Below are 24,486 nucleotides of genomic sequence, written 5' to 3'. Positions count from 1 at the left end.
CTTTCCTCATTTCTTTTTTAGGATCTTGGAGAGTATGTGTTTCACCACCAGGGGGCATGTGTAGTTTAGTGACTATAAATCAGTTACAATGACTGTTTGAGATGGATTTTGCTGAATCAATAAATTCAATATATATTGAAAACGTTGAGCCAGTTAAAGTGGGAAAGAAAAGTAAACTTTCCTCTAAAGTCTTGAAATTTTAGTGATTCAGCTTCTGCTTCTTCAACCATTTTTTTCCTTCTCCTTATACCATTTTATTTCTTTTTACCTCAACATTCTGAGTCCAGGGTATCTTCCTGCTGAGAATGATGTCTTGTTAATGCATTAGTAGCTTATCAAGTGTTGTTGACCATTACATTTCTTTGCAACCACGGCTAAATGCAAATATTGACATGGTCACCAGAACCAGACCCAGGCTTACACTGTGTATTAACCCTGATTGTAACTTAAGCCATTTGTAGACATTAATAGAAAACAATTTGGCTCATCAAAGGGTCTTGACTCTTATGAGTATTGTGTTTTTCTTTTTGTGTCTGTGTGTTATGTATAAAAACTCAAGGCTGTGCATGAAGATAATATTCCTGCAGAGGCAATGTTCATCGTCAGAATTCCGCCGATGCATGGATACCTCCGAAAATCTTTACCTGAAGAAGGCAGCTTGGGTGCAGATGAAAAGTCCCCTCTGATTTTTACACAACAGGATATTGATGATGGCAATATCCATTATGTACAGATAGCTCCTGAGCAACAACAGGACCATTTTTTACTGGATGTGGTGAGTGGTATCCAAGCTGTGAATGGAATTGAAATTTTGGTGGATATCGTCCCTAAGCGGATTCCTCTGGAGGTACAGAATTTCACAGTCCAGGAAGGTGGTTCCAAAGCACTTCTGGAAGACTATCTCAAAATTCCAAGCAAATATTTTGAGGGAGTTGACTGTGAATTTGTTCTGCTCAAACCACCACAACACGGTTATGTTGAAAATTCTAATTTTCCAAGAATAAAGCTAATGAAGTTTACCAGGAAACAGGTAATAAATCTCAGTTAATACATTTGGGTATATGGGATAAGAGGAAAAAATTGCTATTTGTTATTTAGATTAATGGACTCTCAGGAGTGATGAAACTTGAAAGAGGGTCCAGCTTAACCTCCTAACAGATGCTAGAAGCCTCTTCCATGGTAACCCTATAAAGAGGTCATCCAGCCATTATTTAAATATATTCAGCAATGGAGAACTCACTTCTTCTTGCAGTGGACACTTCCAGTTTAAAAACACGTCAAATGTTAGAAAGTTCTTTATGCTGATCTGAAGTCTGCCACTTAGACACTTCTCCAAGGTCCTGGTTCTGATAGCTCATAGAACAAATCAAGACCTCCTTTTGTAAAAGCTCTTTAAATATTTGAAAGGAAAAGTTATCAAGTTCCCTTGGGTTTTATCTTCTTTGGCTTAAACATCTCTAGGTTCTCCCACTTTGCTCCTGTGTCATGGGCTTCTAGCCCCTGCATCATCCTGGCTGCCTAACGCTAGAGGACCTCCACACTCACTGCCCCACTCAACGTGTCACCCTAGATATTTAACCTAGACATGCTTTAGTCCCTAGTGGATTTACTCCTTTATTCATTCCATTATTCAATCAACAGATGCTGATAGAATGTTTACTTGGTACCGTGCCCTATGTGAGCATAGTGCTATCAATGGCTCCATGGTCCAGTCCCCACAATACAATACAAGCTGGGTACAACTTCCAATCTAGTGTTCAGTGTAAAATAACTAATTAACTCTGGGCTGCTATCAGGTTTCTTTGCTTTGGGCTAGGTTGGTATTATTGTGAGACTTGGCTTTCTTATCATGAATAAAAGAATGATTTCCATTACTTTCTAAGTATTGAAAAGTATCTTACCACCATTTCCTGTATAAGATCCTAGGAATACGCACTCTTCAGGTTAGAGACCTTTAACAACCACCTGGCATCTCTAGGTATCTTTGTCTAGTTAGCTGTAAACCCATGTGGGCTGCTTTATTTTGCTTCTCAGGATTTCATCTTATCAACGGACTTGAATCGATTTATTAAACTCTTATTCTGTTTAAGTTGCTATGCAAGGTTGCCATGATAAGGAGCCATATTGCTTGCTCTCAGGAGATGCTGTGTGTGTGTGTGGGGGGAGGGGATGAGGCATACAAGCTTTAATATGAGGTACCCCCTTTTGATGCCTCACAGAGCATTCTTCAGTGGTGCTAAGGAAGTTCAGAGTTGTTACATCTGACTCTAATTGAAGAGAATACGGAAGACTTCACAGAGGGTATAACGTTTAAGCAAGACTTGAGGAAAGAGAGAAAGATCAGGGAGATAGCAGAGGAGAAAACATTTTTAAAAAGCAGCATGAACAAAGGCAACAGCCTAGCCAAGGACATGGAGGTATTAAAGTGAATTGGTTCTGGGAGCTGCGGAACACCCCGCAAGACTTGTGGTTGGGCTTAGGAGCGGCAGAGAGAACTGGGGTCAGACTGGGGGAGAGTCTTGAATTACATGTTGAGAGGGTTAGACTGAACCAGGAGGCATTAGAGAGCCATGGGGAGAAACAGAGAATCCTGAGGACTGAAAACAACCTTGGAAATCAGTGCTTCTCTACTGGGGACCCAGGGAAACTGATCCTTTAATGCCTCCCTGCAGACATCTCTTCCTCATGGCTTCCGTCTCAATGGCTGAACAAACCCTCCAAGATGACCACTTGCTCTGGTGCAGGTTGAATCTACTGTTGTTCACCTTGTGTGCTCTAGGTGAGGGAGAGAGCACTGAATTGTGGTCCTGTCTTGGCCAATTCATTATTAATTACACTTTGTAAGAAGCGTGTCTTTAGAATGGTTGGTTGAAATCTGTAGGTCAAGTCTGTGTGTTCCCTGGAGTATCTATGTGATTGTGTAGCCTTGTTCACAGTCAAGGTCATGTTTGTCTGCTCTTCCAGATGACCCCTTCACACTTTCTCTTCCTATGTGACTCTAAGGTCTCCAGGTTTTGCGACATCACTGTTTTCACGTAAAGTGGCACTAATAATCCCTAACAACTAGTGGCTATACTGTTAGTGGCTGGGAGAAGGAGCCCCTGACCATGTTTGCCCTTCATTCATTCAGCAAATTGTTTTTGAATACCTATTATGTGTCAGGCATGCCAGTTGTAGGTCCTGGGGATACCGTGGTGAACATATCCAGCAATAATCCATGCTTTAATAATCTTTTTCCTGGTGGAGGAAAGAAGGAGGCAGAGTGAGACAACAGACAAAACAAATAAGTGAAATAAATGGCATATTGAGTGAGGATTAGTGCTGTGGGGAAAAATAAACGAGAAAAAGGAGCTGGGAAATGCTGGAGCCTTCAGTGGTGTGTGTGTGTGTGTGTGTGTGTGTGTGTGTTCAGTGTCAAATCAAATGGTCGGGAGGCGCCATTGAGAAGGCAGCATCCAAGGAGACGCCTGGAGGAGGTGACGGATGGGTGAGTGGGTAGATATGGAAGAAGAGCATTCAGGCAGAGGGAAAGGCAAGTGAACAACTGTGTGGAGAGCAGGAAAGGGACTCCATGCTGTGCCGGGAGAGCTGTAGATGAGGTTAAGGAGGTCCAGCACAGGAGGGCTTTCTACTTCTCCTTTAACATGAAGTGAAATGGGGAGCAAGGAGGGAGGGAACAGACTGGTGACAGGAGACCGAATACTTTTCAGCCTTTTAAGATTTTCTGTAAGTTTGTTATGTCTTTTAAGCTCAGGTGAGCTGATATTTTTCTAGTGTTAGAAGTCTAGAAATAGGCAAAATCCCCACCAGATCTTCTCTTTGCCTTTGGATTAATGCATATTAAATGGCATGTCATTTGGGGGAGTACCACTCCAGGGAAGAAGCGATGTATTTCTCCAGGAAAAATACTGAGGAGGCAACTCGTACTTAAATACTATGTTCCTAAAGCATTTTCGGTATAAATTCTCTCACATTCTGATCAATGCCATCTTCCATGCTTATTTTCAAATAGCTTAAACCAGCATCTTTCAGAACTTGTGCTCAGACCTATGTTCTGGAATTCTTCTGCCCACAGAACTCCAAAGAAATTCCCATAGCACCTTTGTACAGTGGCCAAAACTTTCCCTTGAGACCCTTCATGAACTTTTCAACTCATCAGAAACACCTCTAAGAGATCAAAAGTATTTGCTCAAAGGAAGTGCACCATAGGAACGGGCAAAGTTGAACAGTTGAATTCTCTGGCAGTATTTTATCAAAACAAACACAACCTCAGAGACTTTTTCAGAAGTTCAGCTACTCCTGTTGGGCTTTGGAAGTTGTCTGCCATTGTCTGTTTGGGTCACAGGCTCACTGAAGCTAAGTTCCCTTCCAGCTTTAAAACTCTCTTGGTCTCTAATTATGATCTTGTGCTCCTCAGTATTTTCCGTCAGAGCCTTAAAGACATGAAAGGCATTCTGATCAAATTTGTGGTTATTACAAATCCAAGAGGAATAATTAATTCACTTACTGACCGTTTCAGAATGAAAATAAGAAAGATGAACCCTAACAGGGACCTGAGTAAAGGTTTTCATTTGTGTTATCAGGGTGAGGGAAGTCTGCCTTGATAGACAATTTGGTTTTGATGTATTTCATTATATTCTGTCCACAGGAGATGTGTGGTAGCTAGTTACGGGTAGTGTCTGTTAAGAGATGTATCAAAAAATGATTGTGTTCTGGAGGAGGAACAGGATTAGGAAGTAACATGTATAGTCTCTCATACAAAGAACAGTTAAAGAAATAATGCATGCTTAGTTCAGAAAAGAGAAGTTTGGGGAAACTTAATAGTTGCCCTGGTCCAGATGTCGCCAAACAACCGAAGTCCAACAAGTAAGTAGAAGTTTCAGAGCCTGAACCTAACATTCGGAATTGTCTAACAAAACATTCCACAACTTTAAACATTAGTCACTGTAAATAAGCAAGTAGAGTCTGAATTTTAGTGGGTGTCATTTTTAGTGGGTGTCATTCCACTGGAAAAGCAGCCAAATGATATCACTTACCTACAACACATTTTGTTTGGAGAAATAGCCTTTGAACTCAGGTTTCCCCATTACCAGTCTAGAGTTCTCTTTACTACCCCATGTTGCAGCATCATTCCATTCCTCCTCAAACTTATTTCCAGGATGTGGCATCGCTTCATAAAAACTATGCCATCCATCAAAATCTCCACTCTGATTGTTGGAATCCAACCTCATAGGATGAACACATGCTTCTGTGTTTCAGAGAGGCATAAAAATTAGGATGATAGCAATGTGTTCCTGTTTTTAAATCACATTTCAGTAAATTGGTGATTTTTGTTATTGGTGGTTATAGGTGGAAAATGAAGCGATTTACTATGTGCATGATGATAGTGAGGAGCTTCTTGACAATTTCACCATCTTTGCAAATAGCTCAGAGCTTGGAAAACAGAGTTTGCCCCAAACTCTTTTTGTAACTGTGGAATCAGTAAATGATGAGGCTCCAATAATAACAGCCAACAACATCCTTCAGGTAAGTGCTCCGTGCTTTTTATCATTGTAATCTCAACACTACCAATTTGATTTTCTTTTGTATTATTTCTAATGTTAAATAATAAGACATAGGACTATGTATGTATAATTATCATATTCCTACTGGTTTTAAATAAATGTTAGTTGTTACCAGGACATTCTGTTTGGTAACTGTTGGGAGATGATGAATTCCAATGAGTTACCGTCAGATTGTATTTCTTGAGTGGGTGTCATTCTCACTGTATTCCCCAAGGCATAGCCTCTTCTAGTTAGGGTGGGCAGGTGAGCATCAACTCCCTAGTGTGAAGTGTGTGACGTTGGGCAAGTTATTTAGCCCTTCAGTTTGCTTTTATCGAGGTGGTGGGAAATGGAGGCAGACTTGTGAGGAGTAAGTGATAAAATGATGTAAAACTCTCCCACAGTGCCTGACACGTGGATGGGACCCAATAAATGGTAGCTATCATTACTGAAAAACCCCAAGGCTGTACCAGTATTAGAATTAAAACAAAACAAAACAAAAACACTATACAGTCATGTGACAGTCTTTTGCTGTTTCTGGGAGCTTCCATCACTCTTCACTCTTTCTGAGAATCCCCTGGGGTGCTTCTTAGGCACTCACAGATAAACAAATGTGTTTGAGCTGTCGCACGGTGTCCACCACTTGGCTCCTCCCCTGATCTGAAGCCTGTTTACGCTCAAGTATCCCAAAGCTTTCATTCAGCAGATTTTCTTGGTCTTAAATCACTCGTTCTCACTGATCCTTCTTCTAAAGACTTGGGCGTGAATTTGCTGTTCTGGCTTGGAGAATAATTACAGCTATTGTAGTAGTAAGTGCTCAAAAAAGAATTGTTAGCTATTTACGGTATGTGCCAGGTAACACTCTTAAGAGCTTCTAGCTCACTGAGATGTGCTACCATTTCCCTCACTGGACCATTCCTCATTGGACAGACGAGGAAATCGCATGACAGCTGAATGACAGGCTGAGGACAGAGTGACAGCACGGGAGCCCGATGGCTTGTTCATGTCTTTTGTCATGCTCTCCAACAATGACTGACACCTAGTAAACAAAAAATATTTGGTGAAGGGAAGAGTAAATGAAAATATAAACTGTCAATTCCCCCAGCACTGGCCCACGTTTCAGAGACCGGGCTTTTGTCTCCACTCTTTCTTCCTTTAGTGTAGCTGTATTTCTGGAAGAATCCTTGGCCCTTCGCACATTAAAGCTCCTGGGGGACTCATTCTTCAGATATGCCCAGGTATGGGAATCTGAAGTATTCACTTTCAAATTTGGATGAGACAAATCTTCCAACATATGTATGTGTCAATTTCAGCCTTGTTTAAACCTCTTGTGAGAGTAAATAGTTAATAATAGATACTTTAGGGGTGCCTGGGTGGCTCAGTCTGTTAAGCGTCTGACTTCGGCTCAGGTCGTGATCTCACAGTTCATGGGTTCAAGCCCCGCATCAGGCTCTGTGTTGACAGCTTGGAGCCTGGAGCCTGCTTCAGATTCTGTGTCTCCCTCTCTCTCTCTGCCATCCCCCCCCCCAACCTCAAAAATAAATAAATATTAAAAAATTAAAAAAAAATAGATACTTTAGAAGTCCAGAGGAAGCTGGATAGTCATAAGGGATGCAGGAGAGGTAGACATGAGTAGAGCTCACCAGGGGCTAATCTAATGAGAACATTTTATGTTGTTAAACATGTAAACATTCTGGGGTTTAAAAATCTGTTTTTACTTGCTCGAAATAGTTGGATCTAGGAATAGACTTGTCAGTGCTCTTATTTTACAGCTTGGCTCATTATTCAGCCTCTACATTTTAAGTGAGAAACTAATGGTGTTTATGCCTTTGTAACTTGTCACTTAATTTTGAGTTTACTTCACGGTCATTGTCCCAACAGCCTGGGAATGGTTCTAGCTGGTCACATTGGTAGGCCTACCTCTGTTTTCACAGATTCTTGTTGTACTAGTATCTACTGAATTCATTCTCAGCAAAGCGATCTGAGAAGTAGGTTGTCGCCAGAGTGAGGGATTGTAGGTGTCAGTGATGATTAAGCACAGTTATAAAAGCTTACGTTTATTGTGTGCTTACGGAGTATAGTACTGGGCATCTTCCAGAAGTGGTATCATTTTCACAACCCTACAAAGCATCTTGTTATGAATGTCCTCATTATAATGGGCACCCTGAGACCCAGAGCGGCACCAAGGGAAGGTGTGGGAAGTCTGACTGTCTCACCATCATGCTCTGCCGCTTTGCCCGCCACCCATGACTGACTCAAGCTCTGCCGGTGCATCCATGTGATCAAGGGCTGTGTTTATTAGTAAGAAAAAGCTGTTGTGCCTCTGGCTCCTACCAAAGTGGACTTTACGGAATAGGTCCGCGGCAGTTGGATTGACACACAAGCGTTTGCCCAGGAACCTCGGCAGAGGAGTTGGGCATTTTACTGTGTGGTGCAAAACTGCAGGATGAGGAAGATCCAGGGGGAGAGACCTAAATCTAGACAGACATGGGGGAAGAGCTGGAGTGGGCTGAGGGACAGGAAGACCGAGGAATAAAGTAGTGAACTCTCAGTCTTCCTCGTGGAAAGGAACTGAAGCCCTCTCCTGGGTTTGGCTTGCAGCTTTGAGGTGCCGTCCGTTACAAGATGCACCATCAACTTAACGATACTTTATTGTACTGAAAGATTCCCGTCCATTTAAGGGGTTCAGAACATTAAAATGTGGGAGGAAAAATGTGTACATTAGACTGTGTACATTCTGTCTTCCCTTTAAATTAGCGAGATACAGTCTCTGCCATGAACCTTGAGCTTGCTCAGGCCGTTTGCCCAGACCCTTTCCCCGCCCCCCATCCTCAATATCGGAGAGTTTCTCTCAAGAAAAAAGGAAGAGTAGCTGTGGGCGAGGGCCATTTCCTTTCTTCTTACCTTCTTCCCTGGATAGCCTGGATCCAGGCCAGGAAGGGGGCGACTTCCCAGTGTTAATGGATGTGGTCATTTGATACTGGCTCTTTCTGAATTTATTCAGTAAGAATCTCATTCCCTGCCTTGAACGTTCTGGATTAAAGTTAGAAGAACAGAGTTCAAGTGTTGTAACTTGCCCAGTTTAGGCAAAATTTCTCTGAGACTCCTCTTCCTTGACAGAAAAACCATGATTGAGTTGTGGGTTGGTATATGTGTATGTGTAAAGATACATAGGTTACATATATGTATATTTATTATAAAGAATTATATATAGATATATAATAAATACATATATTATATATATGATAAGGAATTATATTATTACATATTTATTATAAGGAATTGGCTTATGTGATTATGGAGGTGGGCAAGTTCCAAGATCCAAGGGTGAGTTGTCAAGCTGGAAACCCAGGAGAGCCAATGGTATAGTTCCCCTATGAAGGTCACAAGAAGACCTGATGTCCCAATTCAAAAGCAGTCAGACAGAAAAGAATTCTCTTTACTCCCAGGAGAATCAGACTTTTTATTCTCCTCGGGCCTTCAACTGATTGTATGAGACTTACCTATGTGTGGGAGACTTCTCTGCTTTATTCAGTCGATTGACTTCAATGTCAATCTCATCCAAAAACATTCTCATGGAAACACCCAGAATAATGTTTAACCAAATATCTGGGCACCCCATGGCCTAGTCAATTTGACACATAATATTAGCCATCATAGTCCCGAGATTCTATGCTGTCTTTGACTCTCTAAACAGAATCTTCTCAAGACCTTCAGCTTACCACATGACCACTTACTCTCCTTACTTGTCATCAGAGCTTGGAGAAGTGGCAAGAAGGGTTATCTGCAGTCTATTTGGGAGAAGGAGGTGGGGGCATAGGTAGCATCACTGATAGCATCTCAGACTCTCAATAGGACTTCACAAGCAGAAATCTGAATGTTAACCATTCTGTCATAGCATTTCAAATACACCCTTTCTCCTGAAGTATTTTTTTTTAATTTTTTTTCTTAATGTTTTTATTTATTTTTGAGACAGAGAGAGACAGAGCATGAGCAGGGAAGGGGCAGAGAGAGAGGGAGACACAGAACCGGAAGCAGGCTCCAGGCTCTGAGCCATCAGCACAGAGCTTGATGCGGGGCTCGAACTCACAGACTGTGAGATCATGACCTGAGCCGAAGTCGGACGCTCAACCGACTGAGCCACCCAGGCGCCCCTCTCCTGAAGTATTTTAAACAGCATGCCATTAAACCATGGAACTTGTGACTGGTTGGACTCCAAAGTCATTCAGTGGTGCAGGAAATCATTTCCATTGTGACACCCTGGAGTTAGGACGTGGAGTTAGACCAACTCAGGTGAATCCTTTGCATTTTATCATGAAATATATTCTCCTGAGTACTTTTGCATTCAAGTATGACCAGGAATTTTTGGGCATAGCTGACCAAACGTATCTGTGTCCACAAGGGGGCTTCATTTTCCTGTTTTTCAACTTTGGCTTTCAGTACTGTACATTTTGTTTTGTTGTTGTCTTTTATACCCAGAATAGAACCATTTGTTTGTTTCTGATAAGTACTTGTCATCACTAAAAAAAGCTTTGAGAGCTTGGGACAGTGGAAGAATTAGGGCAGCAAAGCCTGAGATTTTGTCTGAAGGCCTAGAAGGGTCGGATAGTGGGATGGTAACTTTAGAAACACTTCACATCCCTCACATGAAGCTCAAAACAGAGGTCTGGGTTTTTAAACATTAGGATCATAATTAGGATTATCCTGGATTGTAATTAGGTCTCTAAATTCCATTGGCCTTCTGTTTAATTTAAAGGTGAATTTAAAAAAATGTATTCCAATAAATGCGTTAAAATTTTTTTTACATATGACTATTTTACCAATGACCGGGCACTAAATCGAGCCTCACCCAAAGCAGTGGGGCAGTGAACTGAACTAAATTTGGTTTGAGTGGAAATGAAGACCTGAAGTTACCAGGTCTTGTTTTGAGTGGCAGGTTTTCCACTTGTTTTGAAAGATGGTATATTACAGAGGCAAGAGGGGGCAAAGGGAGAGTAGCACGGGAGAGTAGCCACAGTGGAAAACATGCTTCATCCAGCTTCTGTATGCACAGTCCTGGAAAAAATGAGTATCTACGAGTCACAGGAAGAGAATGGCAGTGCATTTCCAAACCAGCTTATGTTCCTAAAGAAAGGAGAATAAGACACGTGGGTGGATTTTAAAGTGTAAAAAGTGAAAAAGTAGAATCAGCGGCCTTGGAATTTTGTTAAATAGTCCAGTTGTATATTTTAGAGACACTGGCGGCTTTCCGTGATGAACTGAAGACCAAGGCCCTATCATTTGAACATTAGGCTGATCAGCAATCCTGGGAGCGATTAAAAAACTGATGTCCTTAGAGTTTAGGGCTGAAAAGTCCTCAGTGGGCATATTCCCAAAGCCAAGATGTAAGAGCATCCATTGACAGTACAATCATGAAACAGATGAACTATGCACCCCAAATTATGGAGAGATGCTGTGGAATTAAAGAAAAGCTGAAGTTCATGTTATAGAAGGGCTCCAGTAATGGTAATCATGACACTCCAAATGATTTTTAAGCAATGTTAAAAAAAAAAAAAAAAACGTATTCTATCTTTAGAACCAACTCTGATGAAGGATATGGATAATGTAAAGCTAATATTTATTGAATTCTTACTATGCGCCAGGTGAAGCTTATTGTAAGTACTTTATATAACTCAAATCACTCATTATCCGTAATAATTCTATCATTCCCGGCTTACTAATGAGGCAATTAAGGCACAGGGAAATTAAGAAACGTGCCCAAGGTTACATAGCTGAAATGGTGTATCATGCCTCATATGAAAATGTAGGATCATGTATTTTCTGATATCCCTTTCTCAAATTCTATTTAAATAGTTATTAGATAATGAGTGGGAATGAATTAAGATATTTCATCAACTCCCTACATTACTAAGGAAAGCAGCCCCTTAGACCAGAGAGATATCTTTTAAATCACTTAGGATTGAATTTTTAAACAAGTTGGTAACAAGCATAGATGATAAGGCTCTAGAGAGGGAGCAAAGAATGACGTAAGCTTGAAAGTATGCATAGTGTTTCTATAGGGAAGACATTTATAAATACGGATAGAAATATGAAATTTTAGTTAGCGATAATGCCACCCATTTTTAGTGTTAGTGAAATACCATGTGACTGCGTGGTTATAGAAACTCAAGACAGCCTCGTTCCCTCAAATGTGATTCAATGTCTAAATATATATTTTCAACTCAACATGTTCACGACTGAATTCCTGATGTTACTTCCCAAATCCACCCTATCTGCAGATCTCCTCATTTCAGTTGATGATCATTCTGTCCTTCTGGGTTTTGAGGCCCAAACCAGGGAGTCGTTCTTTCATTCTTCCACCTTTCCTTCTTCCACACCTCACTGCATCTGATTCATCGGAAACCCTGTTGGCTCCTTCTTCAGCATGCACCTAGAATTTGACCACTTCTTACCACGTCAGCCACTTCTGGCCACTCTGTTCTCTCATCCCTCTCTGGGATTATTAGTCACCAGCTAAGTGGTCTCTCTGCTTCTACCCCTGCCTTCCCATGGTCTATTCTTGACACAGAAGCCCAGTTACTCCTCACCTAAAGCCCTACGATGATTCCGCATTGCACTCAAGTAAAAGCCAAAGTTCTTACAGTGGCCATCAAGACGCTGCAGGATTTGACCTTCCACTACGTTCTTGACTCCTCTTCTTGCCTTCTTCATCTCACTTGTTCTTCTCCTGCCATACTGACCTCCTTGCTGCTCCTCATACAGCTGAAGCTTGCTCCTACCTCTGGGCTGTTCCCTCTGCCTGGATGTTCTTTCCCCAGATATCCACATGGCTCCTCCTTCACTTCCTTCCAGTTTTCCTCAAATGAGCCTCCTATTTAACATTCTCCCACTTCTGAGCCCCTCATTTTGCTCTATTTCACTTTTTTTTTTTCACAGTGCCAGGGAACTCCTAACAGTCCATGTGGCTCATTTCTTTATTATGCCTGTTGTTTCTTCCCTGTATCCCTTCATCCCCTCCTGCTGGAATGTAGGCTTCATGAGGATCGGACTCTGTTTCTTTTACTGATGAATTGTAAGCACCCAGAACATTGCCTGGAACATGGTAGATGCTCAATTAATGGTGAATTGTGGGACGAAGGTATTTAGGCAAGGTAAATATATCTTAAATGTAATTGGAAAATAGAGACTATTACTCAGAAATAATTGTAGATGAGCTACCCGCACAGCATACATTGCAAGGCCATAGGCACCAGGTGTGTGTTTTCCTGCAAGACAGGTAAGATAAAGGAAGATATTTTCAGTGTGCAATGTGTGTTTTCCCTCAAATATTTAAAATCTGGTGAAATCATTCGCCTCTTAAAATAATAAATAGAAATCCTTAAATCAACCTCATGAAGTAGGTTCTAGGATTTTCTAAAATTCCGTGTGGAATCTTTGCATATGCTTCCGTCCTTAGCATATGCCAAGCGTACAGAAGGAGCTTAGCAGCCATCAACTTTTATTGTTATTATACTTTATGTAAGTAAATGTGCACTTTAAACAATTAATTTTGAATAAATAATTACAAATGCTATTTTTTAATTGGGACTTCATAAACCTCATAAATTCAACAAACACTACAGCATGTCCTGTATTTCATCAGTTATTTAATTATATGTCTGTTTTGAATTTAGAATCCTCATAGTTTAAAAGCTGTAGTGAATTGCTTTCATTTTTTTTTTTTAATCGTTATTTATTTTTGAGAGAGACAGACCTTGAGTGGGGGAGGGTCAGAGAGAGAGGGAGACACAGAATCCAAAGCAGGCTCCAGGCTCCGAGCTGTCAGCACAGAGCCCGACACAGGGCTCGAACTCAGGAACGGCGAGATCATGACCTGAGCCGATATTGGACGCTTTAACTGACTGAGCCACCCAGGGGCCCCTGAATTGCTTTAGTTTTTCAATCTTTGTGCAAGAAGCCAGAGTAGCATAGCTGTCTAGTTTACTTGTGGGACGTGACTGGAACTGGTCTTTGCAAGATCTGTGCTTCTCTTCTTTTTAAGGTATGGGCGAATTCTGTCACCGAGATTACCAGTGGGGACCTCTGTGCGGAAGATGAGGACTCCTCCCCACAGGACCTCATCTACTGGGTCAGTCCACCCAGCAACGGGCATTTGGCTCTCAAGTCCTTTCCTGGCCAAAGCATCCAGAACTTCACCCAGGCTCAAATCAACAAGGGCCTGCTAGTGTTTGTACACACTGGTATGTCATAGAAACGATGTGAAATTAAAATATGTTTCGATCAGAAGCTAACATGAGAGTCAAACCTAGCAGTTGCTGACTGAAAACCACAAGCCATCCCAAAACCCTCTGGGCCCTGTAATTTTTTTTTTTTTAAGTGGCACATTTTTGTAAGGCTAATGATAGCAAACATCAGAGAGCACCTATAACTCACACATGGCTTACTCACATGGTCATGTAAGGTCGATGCTCAAATATAACGTTCTCAGAGAGCCTTTTCCTGACCGCCCATTAAAAGAGCATCTAGTCTTTGTCCCTCCCCCTCCCTTACTGACTTCCTGACATGGTAGTAGAGAGTGCTTTGTTTATTTGTTTGTTGTCTGTCTTCTGCACGAGAGTGCAAACATTTGTTGAAAGAATGAAATTATATTGAATACCTAATATGTGCCAAGTAATGGTCCTTATGTTAGAGATACATTAGTGAACAAAACAAACATTAAATAGGTGAACACGTAAATAAACTAATGAGTGGTTATAACTGTAATTCTAAAAGACTCTGACATTAAAAGCCTTTTTTTTTTTTTCCTTCCTTCTGTTAATCAATAAGCCAGACAGTCACTGTAAATCTGCAGAAGGGGTGATCCAGCCTGGCTTTGTTTCCAGGCTGCCCTTGTCACTGGGCAGAGGGGGGAATGAGCCCATTCCCAGCCTGTAGGAATGAATGGGAAGGTGTATGAGCCAGGGGGCATGATGGGAAAGCTGGCAGTCATACCTGGTCAGCCATTTTTATTAACTTCTTTGAAAATATAGTAGAGAAAATAAAGTTAAAAAAAATCTTCTAAATTCAAATATAGTAATTTCCTAATCTTTGCAGTTAATGGAAAGAATCCCCAAATAATCTGAAAATAATTTATTATGTGAGCGCTCTCAACTAGCAGTTCCAAACCAGTAGCCTGAGGACCTCTAGGGTTAATTTTATTGCAACAAGATACTAAATCTACCACATACAGACGAAAGCATTGTTCCTAGACTGGATGATCTTTTCCATGTATGCATGTTCTCATTTTTTAAATGTGTGCAGATGTGCTGATTAACAAGATACAATTCATTTAAATAGGCACTGAATTAATAGGAAGTTTCCGCCAACGAAGTGTGGTTTTGATTATTAGATACTGACAATCTGAGTATTATTAGACGAGGGCCTAGAAATGTTTTTATTTTTCGAAAAGATTATCGTATTTTCAAAATCCGGAGAACTGTTCTAGCGACTCCCCCAAGGGAAGTTTCCGATTCCTACAACTATGTAGTTTGCAATGAAAAGGAATCATTGACTCTCTGGCCCTTGCTGGCACCGCAGGAAGTGTGGTCACATGACCCACTTCGTTTACTCTGCAGAAGTTCTCTGAGCCAGTACCTCTGAGCGAGGTAGTGAGCCCATTTTAGAGATGAAGAAACTGAAGCTCAGAAAGATGTAAGTTGATCTGACCATAAAGCTGGGCGTTCTCCACTCTCTGCCACCCCACTGGAGGCCAGAGTCAGTTGAAGAACTACAGTGATTATTTGCAGTGAAGGACTAAAATGAAAATTAGCGCTCTGGACTCATTTAATTGTCAACTACCAGATCCGTGTTCGCTTTTGGCTGGTAAGGGAAATAATTTCTCCTAAAAAAGCAGGAAGGACAGTTAAGGCAAGCTCTTTGAAAGTCAATCCATTCCATCTTCTAAACGGCTGCAGAGGCAGTGATGACCCTCAAAGTGGCTGGAGCCCAGCTGCAGGGGGGGCTGTTGCTGAGACCAGCTGGTCCCCTCAGCTACATCTGTCCATCATCGACCCCACACACAGGCTTAGGTTTAATTAGTCCCTCTTAGCATTTATATTTGCAAAGTGCTCTGCCATTAACCTAATTCATTTTTCACATAACAACCTAAGTAGGTTGATAAAGGCATGACGTGGGAGGCTAAGTGATTTCAGGCTGCCCTTCGCAAAGTACTGTCAGAAAGATCTGAGGTTGTACAACAGAAAATCTATAGGTCACCCCTACGCTCACGTTTCTGTCCTTTCCTCTTTTTGGCCATAGTGTGATGGTTAGGGCATTCCCAATGTATCATTCTAGTATTCATTTTGATAGAATTCCTTTTGATTCCATTCCCACTTTGTTTCTGGATTCGTGAAATGTTGAAAGTGCCTAGTGGCAGAAAGCATTCTCTCCCTAATTTCATGTTCCATGAAATACAACTCTCGAAGTGCTATTTCTAGTGAAAACAAGCAAGCCAGCAAACAAACAAATAAAATTTGATTGTGGGTCCCTGTTTTAAATTAGGCAGACTCAGAATTTTCTCTCTCTCTCTCTTTTTTAAACTATGACTCTTGAGTGTATTGGGAACTTTTATAAAGCCTGTAACCTTTTTTTGTGAGGACTCAGAATTCTGGGTTTGCATAGATAACAGAAACTCGAGAGGCTGGCAGGCCATCGACCAGCTCTTTATTAAATTGTGTTATTAAGGGAGTACTTGTACGTAACTGCAGAGTCTGACCCTTCTTTGTTCCTTGCCACATGTCCCTGAGGGCAACAAAGAGGACATTTCTACCCATTACATGATGCAAAGACCCGTGGGCCTCCAGATTTACTGCTGGCTGAACATTTTCAAAGGGTGATGGGAATGCGAACATCAGGCTGTCTACATTGTGAGCTTGCCTGGTGCTTTGTGAGTCAGACTGGTAAAGCGCTCCTGGGGACGGGATCGATAGGGGGCCTGTCTCAATTTCTGTAACACACACAAGTTAATTTATAACTTTATTGATAGCACTAATCCTTAGACAGAAGTGTGGGAGTACCTTTCTCCTCTTGGAGGAATATAACAAAAGCCGGGCCTGGATCACCTTCCCCACTCTTTGCCACCTTAGCGGAAAACAGCTAGTTTGAGTTCAGTGAATAATTAGAAATTATTTGGAGGGAGGGACTAAGTGTTATTTACTACCCCCTAGTTTTGACTTTAGTATTATTAAGTAAGCATTATCAATATTTCAGAAACTGCTTGTGTGTGTGTGTGTGTGTGTGTGTGTGTGCATGTACATGTGTGCAGCATGCAGACATTACTTTTGGTGGCGTAAACTGATTCCAAGATAATAAAATGCAGGTGATGAATATGTTTAAAAGATTTTTTTTAATTTCTTGGAGGTAACATCTTTGCTTTCTCTTATTAGGTCATGGCGGGGAGGAGAAATAAGCATTTTAGACCTTTATTACTGTTCTTTTAACTTCACATCTTGGCAACATTTGGTTTGCTGAGCTCAGTGACTCTATGAACACATTCTCCCGTTGATAGGGGGTGCTTGGCAGTGGGATCAGGTGGGAGACAGGGTGAAAGGGGGTGGCTTTTGCAGAACAACCGAAGTGACCAAGGCGTAATTCTTCTTTTGAAGGAGCCATGTCAGGAGGCTTTAACTTTCAGGTTACTGATGGTTTGAACTTTGCACCGCGACAAATATTTAGCATCACCGCTCGAGCCCTGACCATTAGCTTAGAAGTAAACCGAGGATTGAGCATCTTTCCAGGTAAGATTTTAACTTGAGTGCATTTGGGGTTAAGTGGTTTTCAATTTATTTAGAAAGTTCTACCTGCAAGGTAAGAAGCGCCATCATTTACCATCGAGTGATACCAACAACAGTTATAAAGTCACGGGAAGAATTCTGTCTTTGCAGGAACTCAGCAGAAACTAGGCTGGCTCTGTCCACCCCTTCTCTCTTTCCCTTCTCTTGCTCCTCAGAGAAGATGTGCCGGTGAAGGGCAGTGGGAGACCAGAGTCCCTGAAAGAGTCATGACGCACGTGCACTTTTTCCCTACTCCCTCCGTAGGGTCCTTGAAAAGCAAGGAGGGCCAGGCTCTGCAGTGACCGTCTGAATCTTGGATTTCCTTTTTCTAAATATAAAAGCCCTGTGCATCAGAGGGCTGTGAGGGATTCCACTGAGTGCTGGCTTCAGGGCCCTGAAGCCTCTGGACTGCTATTTGCCAAGAATCTCGGCTTGGCGGAGATGGAAAAATCAAAGTGCACATCTCTGGCTCAATACCCTTATTGCGGGGATAGGGAAAGATTTACCCAATGGCAGAGGTGATAAAAAAGAAGAACAAATGTTTAAACTTGCTATTTAAAAAGAATGCACTGAGGGAGACCAAACAGAAAACAGTTAAATTTATATTACAGTTTAAAAAAACAAAACCAAAAACGTGCACAGTGACTTGTTTACTTGGTGTGTGTTACCAGTAAAACATAGATGGAGAAAGACATTAATCATTTCATTAATTATGATTATTCTATAGTCACTTTAGCCGGTTGTTCTCAACCAGGAAGCTTTTAAAAATAGCAGTGCCTCAGGGTGCCTGGGTGGCTCAGGCAGTTAAGCATCAGATTTCGGCTCAGGTCATGATGTCACAGCCGGTGAGTTCGAGCCCTGCGTCAGACTCTGTGTTGATGGCACAGAGCCTGGAGCTGCTATGGATTCTGTGTCTCCCTCTCTCTCTCTGCCCCTCCCTTGCTCGCACTCTGTCTCTCTCTCTCAAAAATAAATAATAAAACATTAAGAAAAAAATTTAAAAAACATAGCAGTGCCTGGGCCTTACTTTATACCCCTTATACTGGAGTGTCTGCGATAGGAACGGCCATCGTTATGTTTTCTAAGTTCCAGGTGGTTCTGAAGCACAGCCAGGATTGAGATCCATGGGGCTAGGCACTGTTCTAATCTTTGAGTCCTTACATCCATGTGAGGTAGATGATATATTTACAGGGGACCTGGCAGGATTTGTGGCTTACAGAGACAATGTGATTTAGCTGTGCCACCAATAAATGGTGGATAAAACTCGCATACTTCTAAGGGAAACCTAGGGAAAAGTCACAGTAACTTCAACAAAAACACAGTTTTTTAAGAGAAATACTGAAAGTTTTAGTCGCCTTAGCATTTGAGCTCCTGAAAAGAAACCTTATTAAAGTCCAGTTAAAGATACGTTGACCCAAATTCTTTTATTCCCCCAACGGTTTTATGTCCCATAATTTTTCTCTGGGAATAACTGTGATGTTTTCATAGATTTTTTTTCAAGGCAATTCGGGTGGCATTTAGTGTTTAAAAGTAAGCAAACTAGGAATCTGGAAATGTAGTAATTTACCAAAAAAAAAAAAAAAAAAAAAGTTCTGAAATCAGAGTAAATCTGGTTGCCGCAAAAGACTAAATACTCTTCATCTATTCTGGCTAAACTCTGGTTTAGTAATTGATGACAGTTGTGTTAGCCTACAGGGGAGTTAAAGCCACCACAGCTTAGAAAGTTTTGGGTTTCTGGCGCCTGTTTTACTGAATATTAGTTTAGCAAGAAAAATACGTGAAAGTGGACCAAATTGTCACTTTTGTGGAATTATGCAAAACATGTAGTTTTCATAGCCCTCTGTTTAATATTTGGGCTCAGCCGGGAGTAACTGACTCTTTTCCCTTTCCAATGTGCCCTGCCCCCCTCCTGACACGGCCTCCCTGTGTCTGAGAACTCCACACCGGACCTTGTGCATTCTTCCTACATCCCAACAGAAGCGGCTCCATTTTCCAAGCTTCCCCCTAGCTAGCACCCAAAGTCTGCTATTGGTTTCCGAGTCGCCCCCCATCCCCAGATTGTGACTTGTTTCCAACTCCAGCTCCTGGCCAGTAGGAAGGAAGTTGGAGTTTCATGTATATTTCCATTAGGTGGCTATGTCTGATAAAATCTCCACTTGGGTGGGTGTGGAAATGACAAGTGCAGAGTCCCAGATTTACGAGTTGGGATGGACCTGACGGGTCAGTTGGTCCAGTTGTTCTTGGTGTTTTTCCTATCCTAACGTCCCGAGTGGTACGGGCCCCTCTCGGATCTAGTGTGGGCGTGGTTCGGATGACCACACCTCCTCCTCTCTCTAGGGACGCAAGTGAGCCTTGCTCAGTTGGCTTCTCCACTAGCCACTGAAGGATGTTGGTCTCTGCTGCTGTGTGAAGGTATGGGGGAATGATGATAGATGCCCACTCTTCCTCTTCCCTCAGGACACCCCTCATCATGACAGGTGCTGCTGAGAACAGGCTCTGAGTGACCTCTGCCTCCCTCATCTATCAGCCAGTACTTTGGCTGAAAGGGAAGGGAGGCACTCCATGCCCCCCTTCCAATGTGACTCCAGGTGTCAGCTGTCAGCTACTGCTGCTCTTGTCAGACTCCAGTTGACCTATAGGTTCTAAAATATCAAGGAAATTCTAGTGCTTTTTATAGAACTATAGATTTTATAAAACCATAATAGCAGGAAATCTATTCTTGTTATAGAATGGACATTCAGATACTATCACTACCTGTGTTTTTACTGTGCTTTTCATCTTTATCTACTACAGTGGATTGTTTTAAGGATTTAAATGAAAGAATGTCTATAAAAGGAAGTTGCATCACCCCTATTTGGCATGATGCAATGTTGATAAAAAAAACATTGGTGCTCAGGCAGTTTCAGAGTCATAGAACTAATAGGAATCATAAGCCCAAGACCGAGTGCCAACTCTCAACCCCAAATCTTATGCTGGAATCATGGCAGCTTTTCTCCTTTCTGTGTGTGACTGTGTTCCAGGGCTGTGTCCATTTTAGAACAGCAGTTCTCCGAGAACGAGGTCATCATGGAGTCTCTTTATTTTGTCTCCGCGATATATCATTGGTGGATTGACATACACAACCAGGAGAATATGCACAGCAATTTAGTAACGGCGATGATGATGTAGAAATTTTGTGTGTTTTGCTCCCTTCAAGTAAGGAAATACGGCAACCCAGCATCAGTTCACTTTTTTTTTTTTTTTTTTTTTACTTACACTAGTCCCCATACCAGTTGGACTTTGACCACCAGCCTGACAGACTTTGGCCATGCTATTTTGCCTTCCTTGTGGACTCAGTCTTAAAAAGTGGCCCTGACTTGAGACCTGTAAGAATTTGTAGGATGAGCCAAAATACTTGTAGGAGTACTTAGGAGTACTTGTAGGAGTACTTGTAGGCATACTGGGTGAATATTTTAAGGTTAACCATAGCTTCTGTGCCCTGCCTAGTTTGAAAGGCATTTTTTAACTCAGTTATTTTAAAGTAGGAAGGACTGCAGTTCTAAATGACCTCTTTTTGTGTATGAATGAAGAAAAAACATCTACTCAATGGATATTTTAATTTTGTTATTTTGTGTATGTATATGTATAAATACTCATACACACATACACACATGTTCTATTTCTTCCTGCAAAATTTATTCCCCAGAAAATTTTATAATTTTATAACCAGTTTCTCACCTTGAATGCTACTATCGAATGTGTTTGTTTTTCTTCAGTTGTGACATGTTAGAACATATTGTGACCTCAGGACCTAGTTTTTCTGCATATCCAAATGGTACTTGGCTCTTTTACAAGGAGTGTTGGGGAGGGGTTGACTTGGAGAGTTTTTTCAAACTAGTCTAGAATATAAGCTTACACAGTAGCTGATCAGTGAAGGGTATTCATAGCAGACTGTGTTACTTCAATCCCCTTGGGGTTCAGTCATGCTACAGAGGGAATCACATCTCACCAACGGGCCATCTGTCCTTTGAGGTGGGCATTGAGGGAGGGAAGAAAGCAGAAGGAAATCACACTGTGTTGCTAGAGTTTGGAGCAGAGATTCCTAAAAACCTTTTAGTCAGCTCGTCTTGCAACACTGATTTGAATATTGTAAGACTTAGTGGGAGATAATCCAGAAGTGTAAGAAGATTGTCAATTCTCAAGGAAAAAAATGAAAGGCTTGCTAATTGGTGAACTAAGAGACTTAGACTTAAGAGTGCACTAACCATGCATAGCATATGCTAAGGGTCCAGTGAGTAAGCGACCACTGGGTAAGCGACATGAGTTCAGGGGAGGGAAATCTCCCACAGACTGCAATAGTCAGGGGGAGCTCTTTGACCAGACAGGTCTTGAGCTGTCCCTTCAGAATAAGTGCATTTCAGTGAATGGCAACAAAGAGGGGTGAGCATACCAGAGAGCCCAGCATGGCTGTGGAGGAGAAGACCAGGGAAGAGGTTTGGCACGATGTGTTCGGAAAGTGGAGAGGAGAATCTGTTGGATTTGTTGAGTGATTCGTCACATTTCCTAACTCAGTTATCAGTCCAGCACTGAGCTTAAAGTAGTATGGTAGAGACAATATAGTGTCAATTTTAAAAATATTCATTTCGGAGTAAGTGAGACCTACATTTGGCTATTAGGCAAATTGCTTAACCTCTCTGACACTTTTTATCCCTTCTTAGTGAGGAAAAAGAATCTGTATTTCTTGGGATTGTCATGATATCCACAAGGAATGGCAGGACTGCGTCTGTGCTGTTTCCTAGTACATCTCTACCCCTTATGTAGAGGTTGTCATGTGCGAGGCACTTGCTAATGTCTGTTGAAGAAATGAGCAAGGCCTTCTAGCCTCATGACCAGGAAACTCTGGCTGTTATGGAGGTGGTTGTTTTTCGTGAAACAAACACAATAGGATATAAGTATGTTTGGGAAATGCTGTATTTAAGAGAAAGATAAAGTAGATTCCTTTACTGGGAGACTCAGTCTTTCACATGCAGATTTGCTTTTCAAATCTCTAAGAGGTGCATATGGAGTGAGGCCTAGCCAAACAGATATGGTCATGAGCCTTTTATTGCCACACTTCTTATAGGATGGTCACTCTATGGAATATACAGGTAGGTAGGACCTTAGAGAAATCCTTCCCAAATTAAGTGCCTGGAGTTCACTGATGAAAATATCAGTGCTTGCAATAAAACGAGGTGGGGTGAGGGGAAAATGGTGTTTGGCTTTCTGTGAATTGGGCTGGACGAGAAAAGATGCTCATCAGTCAGTTACAACATGGAGCCAGCTAGTCTTGCTGACTGAGCATGCCCAGGATGGCTGCCGAATAGGAATTAAACCCTAGAAACCCTTCAGGGTTAGGCAGATGGACAAGGGAATGGGGACTGATGTACCGTGGCTGAGAGAAAAGCGCTCTCGGTCTGGAGCATCTCTGGTGGGTCTTCTCCCCAAAAAGGTTAAGACATAAAAGGTTATGATACTGTTTTAAAGAAAGAATCCCTCCTATCCACCACTACCTGCCAAAGGTAGCCCTGGAGGTAAAGGAATAAGTGAAAAGTTAGAGTCCTTTATAAGAAAGAGATAATTAAGAAGGCACAGTGGGATGGATGCCTGAGTGGCTCAGTTGGTTAAGTGTCCAACTCTTGATTTCGGCTCGGGTCATGATCTCACAATTTGTGAGGTTGAGCCCCGCGTAGGGCTCTGCGCTGACAGTGCGGAGCCTGCTGGGGGCTCTCTCTCTCTCTCTCTCCCTCTCTCTCTCTCCTATCTTGATCACATGCTCTCTCTCTTTCAAAATGAATAAATAAGCATTGGGAAAAAAAAAAGAAGGCTCAGTGGGGAAAAGGTCCAAAGAAAAGCTGAAGATAGAGAATTTTGGGTACCCAGAGACTGCACACATAAAAACACAATCCACCTGACAGAATGAGGGAACCCTATGTTGGCAGGTAACAAAGAACGGGCCATAGTTGACTTCGTGTAACACTGACTATTGGCCTCGCCTGTCAACCTCAGATCCTGGGCCCCCAGCTCCAGAAGCTGGAAGAGGGCAGTGTCTGCAAAAGTTTCAGCAGCAAAGAAGTAAGAGAAATGTGGGAGGCAGTTACAAGCATCACACGAGTATTTTGGGGTAACTGCCAAAATTGTGCCAAGGGAGTCCTGAACCCAGACCTGAACTGTGTCCCTGAGGCTGACATTGGCAGACACTCCTGCCTCAGCCCTAGAATCCCAGGACCTAGTACCCAGCCCAGGGGCTCAGACATTTTGTTTTGTTTTATTTTGTTCTGTTTTTCAGATCTACAGAGAGGTATACTTAACAAATTTTTAAGCTAGCCAAAGTACGCAAAATGATGATTTGATATACCTACACATTGTGAAAGGATTATTCCCCCCATCAAGTTAATTAACAAATCTATCACCTCATATATTTATCTTTCTTCTTCTTCTTCTTCTTCTTCTTCTTCTTCTTCTTCTGAGAACGTTTAAGTTCTACTGTCTTAGCAAGCTTCAATTATACAGCATATTGCTATCAACTGTAGTCACTGTGTCATACATTAGATCCTCAGACCCTATTCATTTCATAACTGAAAGTTTGTATTGATTACCAACCTCTTCTTATATTTTCCATCCCCTGGCAACCACATTTCCACTCTCTGTTTCAATAAGTTCAACTGTTTTTTTTTCTATATATATATATATATATTTTGTAGGTAAGTGATAACATACAGTATTTGTCTTTCTCTCTCTGGCTTATTTCCCTTAGCATAATGCTCTCAGCTACATCCATGTTGCTGCAAATGACAGAATTTCATTCTCTTTAATTTTTTTAAATTTTTATTTATTTTTGAGAGAGAGAGAGAGACAGAGAGACAGAGCATGAATGGGGGAGGGGCAGAGAGAGAGGGGGACACAGAATCTGAAGCAGGCTCCAGGCTCTGAGCTGTCAGCCCAGAGCCAGATGCAGGCTTGAACTCAGCTGTGAGATCATGACCTGAGCTGAAGTCGGATGCTTAACCAACTGAGCCACCCAGGCACCCTCAGAATTTCATTGTATTTAAAGCCTGAATAATAATATATGTTATATATATATACATATATACATATATATAATATATATATATATA

General features: G+C 41.7%; 1 protein-coding gene across 3 annotated transcripts in view; it reads left to right on the top strand.

Moving 5' to 3' along the window:
* The window catches only part of LOC121044634 (chondroitin sulfate proteoglycan 4-like), a 75,075-nt gene that overhangs the window by 23,451 nt on the left and 27,138 nt on the right, over positions 1-24,486 (top strand). For all 3 annotated transcript variants that reach the window (XR_005797414.1, XR_005797411.1, XM_040496912.1), the window contains exons 4-8: positions 560-1,030; positions 5,350-5,526; positions 13,585-13,783; positions 17,186-17,317; positions 19,691-19,765. Coding sequence is in view for 1 of the 3 variants with exons in the window: in XM_040496912.1 (XP_040352846.1) it covers positions 560-1,030; positions 5,350-5,526; positions 13,585-13,783; positions 17,186-17,317; positions 19,691-19,765 (1,054 nt within the window). In the remaining 2 variants the exon portion in view is untranslated. The remainder of the gene's footprint in view (positions 1-559; positions 1,031-5,349; positions 5,527-13,584; positions 13,784-17,185; positions 17,318-19,690; positions 19,766-24,486) is intronic.

The sequence above is a fragment of the Herpailurus yagouaroundi genome, unplaced genomic scaffold (genome assembly GCF_014898765.1).
Source record: "Herpailurus yagouaroundi ecotype Mexico unplaced genomic scaffold, PumYag 29, whole genome shotgun sequence".
NCBI classification, from domain to species: Eukaryota; Metazoa; Chordata; class Mammalia; order Carnivora; family Felidae; genus Herpailurus; species Herpailurus yagouaroundi.
This window is presented reverse-complemented; position numbering and strand designations above follow the sequence as displayed.